This window comes from Oryzias melastigma, linkage group LG21, assembly GCF_002922805.2.
Source record: "Oryzias melastigma strain HK-1 linkage group LG21, ASM292280v2, whole genome shotgun sequence".
In the NCBI taxonomy this organism is placed as follows: Eukaryota; Metazoa; Chordata; class Actinopteri; order Beloniformes; family Adrianichthyidae; genus Oryzias; species Oryzias melastigma.
Genome location: NC_050532.1, coordinates 15,492,901 through 15,497,807, shown reverse-complemented (window position 1 = coordinate 15,497,807; position 4,907 = coordinate 15,492,901). Strand labels below are relative to the sequence as shown.

Below are 4,907 nucleotides of genomic sequence, written 5' to 3'. Positions count from 1 at the left end.
AAGAGGATCGAGCTAAACCTGATGTGACTGACAGCTGACAGGAGGAAAACGAAAAAGAACATGACAAGAACCAAAGGACATACAACTGACAAATAGAAGGATATAATCCTCACAACTTGTTTCTATTTTAACAGTTTGAGCTTCTTATTGTCCCTTTTATCTGTTTTTCCCCTGTAAGCAAAATAAAATTAAAGATTTGGGAGTGCATTTACAAAAATGTCAAATAAAATAAAGTTAAAGTTAATTTAACAGGTTTGTAACCTCAGAAAACTTTTACAAAAGCCCCTTTTTAAGCAAACAATGATGTTAAAGTTTTCGCTGACATTCTGATGCTATCAAATTAAAGCTTCACAATTTTCCAGAATAAACATATTTAGTAAAAATTGAGAATAAAATATGAGATAAGCCTGAGAAAAAGGTGATTGAAGCAGGTATTTGTCAGATAAATTTGTCAGAATTAACCACAAGGATTCTTTTGGAGGGGGAGACACTAACTAGCATAAAATGAAATAGTTTTTCTACATAATTTACATTTCCCTACAATAAAACTACCAAAATCTTAACCAAATTTAATAGAACAGCAGGAGAAAATGAGGGAAATAATGAGACGTGACTCTTGAGTTTGAATGTATAAGTGCTTCAAACAGCAGTTGTGCTCACCACAGGATGCCGCACAATGTGACCCTGAGAAATCACTGGCGTGTCCTGCAATAAACAGGCGGAGCCCTTTGTTCTCCTCAAAGATCTGAGCTCACTCCTCCAGCACGTCTTTCTCTTTGGCCACGAGCCCTCCTGTGCTCAAATGTACAAACCTGTCCAATCAGATTGATGAGCAAAACACTTTGAACATGGATGTTTGGATGAGTTTATGCTACTACTTGTATCAGGAACTCTTATTTCCTAGCAAAACTGTCATTAAAAAGGTACTTTGAGATTTCCACCTACAAGGACATTTCTGCAGGTTTTGTTTTGTAAGCTCTCATTTGCTGACCTGCCATCACGTCTTATTAAAGCTCCTCTCCACATGCTGCTGAATCCATTAAGATTCTGCAGTGGAACTCAGTTTGAACCGCAGCACAGGTGCAAGATCTGGAGCAGAGCTTCTGCTGGGGGAGGGAGTGAAGGGAAGTCAGAGACAGAAGATGCGGTGCGGTGCCAGGGGTGAGCTCAGATGACAGCTAAGGGACTGAGGCTTTCTCTGGCGTATACCCTCACGGAGATATAGGGTCAGAGAAAGCAAACGGGTGGGAGGGTGTGTGTGTGCACTGGGGTGAGAAGGGGTGAAAGAATGTCTGCAGCTCCTTCGTCACTGAGCTCTGTCATCTTGGTCAGGAATGGGGAGGAGGTGGGGCTGCACCGCTGGGCCTGGAAGACGGATATAGACGAGAATTAAGGAGACAGAATTTGCACTCTTAGCCTTGGCTGAGTTACTGGCATCAGCAGCTGAGAGCTGCTCTGGAGCTCTGTCTGCCTGCGTCACTTCCGCCCTGAGGGTGGTGGTGGTGGAGGTGGTGCCCACAGAACCACAAACTGTATACAGGTTTGTGCTGCACCACATGCAGTTAGCAGATTCAAAAGACACATGTGTGCTCTGAAAGTCTAGTTTGATTTTTTCTCTAATTAAAACTTTCAGAGTTTTTGCAGCTTTTTTATTGTCAAACCCATCAGTTGGTTTTGCTTAAAGTCATAATATTTAATCAACACATTCCCATGAAATCAATATGAGACATGATGCCTAATGTTTATGAACTCCATCCACAGATGAGTCTGTCCTTTAAAAAAACAGCCTTTTCTGCTGGTTCCTAACAGACAGTTGGTGAATTTATGTAATTTATCAACAATATTTGATGACAAAACTTGTAAAAATTTGAAGTAAAGATCATATTTTTATGGCACGTTGGCCGGATGGATGGAGTTCATGCGTCAGGACGCGCACCGCCGTGCGTCCGTGGCGCGCTCTGGAGGAGACGCAGCTGACCTTCCGCGCCTCGATCCGGTGTTTTCGCTTTTGATTAGAGCTATGTGGCGTGAATTAACGCTCCCTGACCTCCAACCTTATATTCCATGTTTAGACCGGACCCCTTCCACACATCCACGCACGCACACCCTCCCACCCCCTATCCAATCCTCACTCGGGGGCAGCCTTGACGCGGGGCAAGAGGAAAAATAGCCTCATATATATACGCCCAGAGGGCGCTTTCTTGCTCCGAGTCCCCTCCATTCTGTGCACCACTCCTTGAGTGTCACCCGAACCGGGAATTGTCTTTGCTGCTGGGCCAAACTAGTTCTACAATAAGTTGAAAAAATGGCACCCAAGAAGGACCCTAAGGCTCCCGCCAAGAAGGCTGAGCCCGCACCCGCACCGGCACCGGCACCCGAGCCAGCCCCCGCACCCGCTGCGGCGCCCGCCATCGACCTGTCCGCCGTCAAGGTACAAAGACCGTGGAGGCATGTTTTGGAAGGGGGCATGGGGATGCTTCCACTCAGAGGTGCATGACTCTAGGAGGCATTTGCGCCTCTTTCTAGTTTTTGATTTTAGGGGAAAACATTTTGGTGAGGACTTTCAATGAACTCACACCTTCATGTGAGCATCTCTAAGCTGATGCTTCATCAGAAAGGCAGCAGAACCATGGACAGCTCTCCATGGCCTGTAACCCCACCCAGCTCTCCTCAGGATTGGACAGCCAGGGGTGACTGCTGTTCCCCTTTAATGCACACAGATACCAAATGTGGACATGTTAATGCAGCTAAAGATGCCCCTGCCCTCCCCCCTCAATGCCCCCACATATGCAAATTGAACATGTTGCAGTTTTGTTAAATAGAGTTTGGCATGTTGGGTTTTATTTTGAAGGGAAATGTTTGCTTTGTTTTAATGACACATTAAAAATCGAACCTGCCGCTCTGTATATTTTATACTGACACGGCTGCTTTGTATTGGCTTGTAGGTAGAGTTCAGCCCAGACCAGGTTGAAGGTATGTACTTTGCCTCCCACCTTTTGCAATCACACAACCACACAGAAACCACAGCTTCCTCCCTCATCTCCTGTGCTGTCATTGCGTTAATCACCTTTTTCAAAGTCTCTAAACTGGAGAGGAGGCCTGAAAATGAACAATAGTTCTGACGTGCTTAAGACAGAAGTGTTTAGACATGCCAGCAGAAAATCAAATGTCTTTGAAGATCTGAGGATAAATATGACGCAGGATTCAAAATAGTTGATTGAAAGAAATGATGAACTTGATCACCTTTAAATATAAGGAGATAGTGTTGAAAAGCATTAGGAAATATTGAGGCGATCAGAGGTTCTGACTTAAAAAAGATCAGTCATAGTTGATTTAATCAATTTAGTGAATAAAAAGTGAAATTATTTACTCTAGGCTCAATAGAATGACAGCGTTCGACAAAAACGGCCACCTGTGTGCCGCTGATTGCTCTGCCTGTCGCCGAGCAGGCTGCTTGTTACACCGCAGTCAGCATTCCCTACTTTAACTCAGTGCGACCCACAGGGAGCCTTGCCTTTAAAAGGAGGGGGTTCATATTCTCAGCTATGTTTATCAATTCCAAGGTGGTCTTTTAAAAGAGCCCCCATAGCCCCGTGGTGAGAGAAGGAGACAGCTGAGATAGAAATAGTACAAGGGCTGATGGAGCTCAACAGGAGTCAGTCCATTCAGCCAATAATACCTCCTGAGATGTCTTGTGTTCCCCTTGACAGTTTGTAACTGCCTCCACCTGCTGGCAGGCGTGACGAAAGGCAAACCGTTGCAAACTTTAAAGACCAAATCTGTTAGTTTTCATCATTGCTAGAAAGAAAACAGTAATCTGACTGCAATGTTATAGCAGGAAAAATGAAAAAAATCCAACAGAAGTAACATTTTTAACACCAAAATTTTGTTCTACACTACAAAAAATCATTTATTTTCCTCCCACATAGGAGAAAAAAGCATAATACCTTTGATAAAGGCTTAAAATGCTCCATCTGCTTCACTATTGAGTCATACAGCTCCAACTGAGTCACACATAGTCATCAAAATCTGTGAAAAGTGAATTATTTAGGTCATCCAATTCTTTGTCTATTCAGACTACAGGGAGGCTTTTGGACTCTTCGACAGGGTGGGTGACAACAAGGTGGCATACAACCAGATCGCCGACATCATGCGCGCTCTGGGTCAGAACCCCACCAACAAGGAGGTGAACAAACTGTTGGGGAACCCCTCCGCTGATGGTAGGTGCTACTGCATTCAAAAACTTTAAAAACTTTAAACATTTTCTGTGCTTTGATCATTTTAAAAGTGATGATAAAGTTAAAATATGGGTGAAAAAAGATCCTAAAAGTAAAAAATACTGATATTTTAAAGCTTTTTCAGTTAGAAAAATGATAAAGTGGTAACGAGGCCATTGCAATTAGATTTAAAAGTGTATCAGGAAATCATTACTAGTTTGATTTCAAAAGGTTTAGTGCCAAAGTTCAGAGGAATATTATTTAACACATAATATTGCGAGATTATTTACTTTGACGTGAGGTTAACATTGTGAAAAAAAACCATACTAATATAACAAAAAAGTAAATTCTGTCACAGAAAAAAGGTTAAAAGGCTGCAAAAATATCAATGCACGAAATCAATGCAAGAAGCAAATGTTAACCTTGGATTCCTCAAACATTTCTGTGTTTGAGATTGTTTAGGAGAACCCTTTGCATTCATTTCTAATATGAAAAAGGTTATTTTTGTCTGTTTTTTGTGGAAAACTGAGGAATTCTGAAGTCAAAAATGCTCACATGTGCTCTGTTTTCAGTAGAAAGCACATTTAGCTTTACATTTGTTTAAAAAAAATGTTCATTAGCTGATTAAAAACTCTATCAGGGATCCATGAATAGATTCATGCGTCACTATGAAGATATTGTTCATGTAAA

The 4,907-nt window shown here is 42.2% G+C and overlaps 1 protein-coding gene across 1 annotated transcript in view; it reads left to right on the top strand.

Annotated features, from left to right (window-relative positions):
- Positions 1-2,198: 2,198 nt before the first annotated feature.
- myl1 (myosin, light chain 1, alkali; skeletal, fast) overlaps positions 2,199-4,907 on the top strand; it is a gene marked incomplete at its 3' end in the record, with an annotated part of 5,105 nt that continues 2,396 nt past the window's right edge. Inside the window, exons 1-3 of the mRNA XM_024286716.2 lie at positions 2,199-2,431; positions 2,946-2,973; positions 4,077-4,220. Coding sequence (XP_024142484.1) covers positions 2,306-2,431; positions 2,946-2,973; positions 4,077-4,220 — 298 coding nt within the window. The remainder of the gene's footprint in view (positions 2,432-2,945; positions 2,974-4,076; positions 4,221-4,907) is intronic.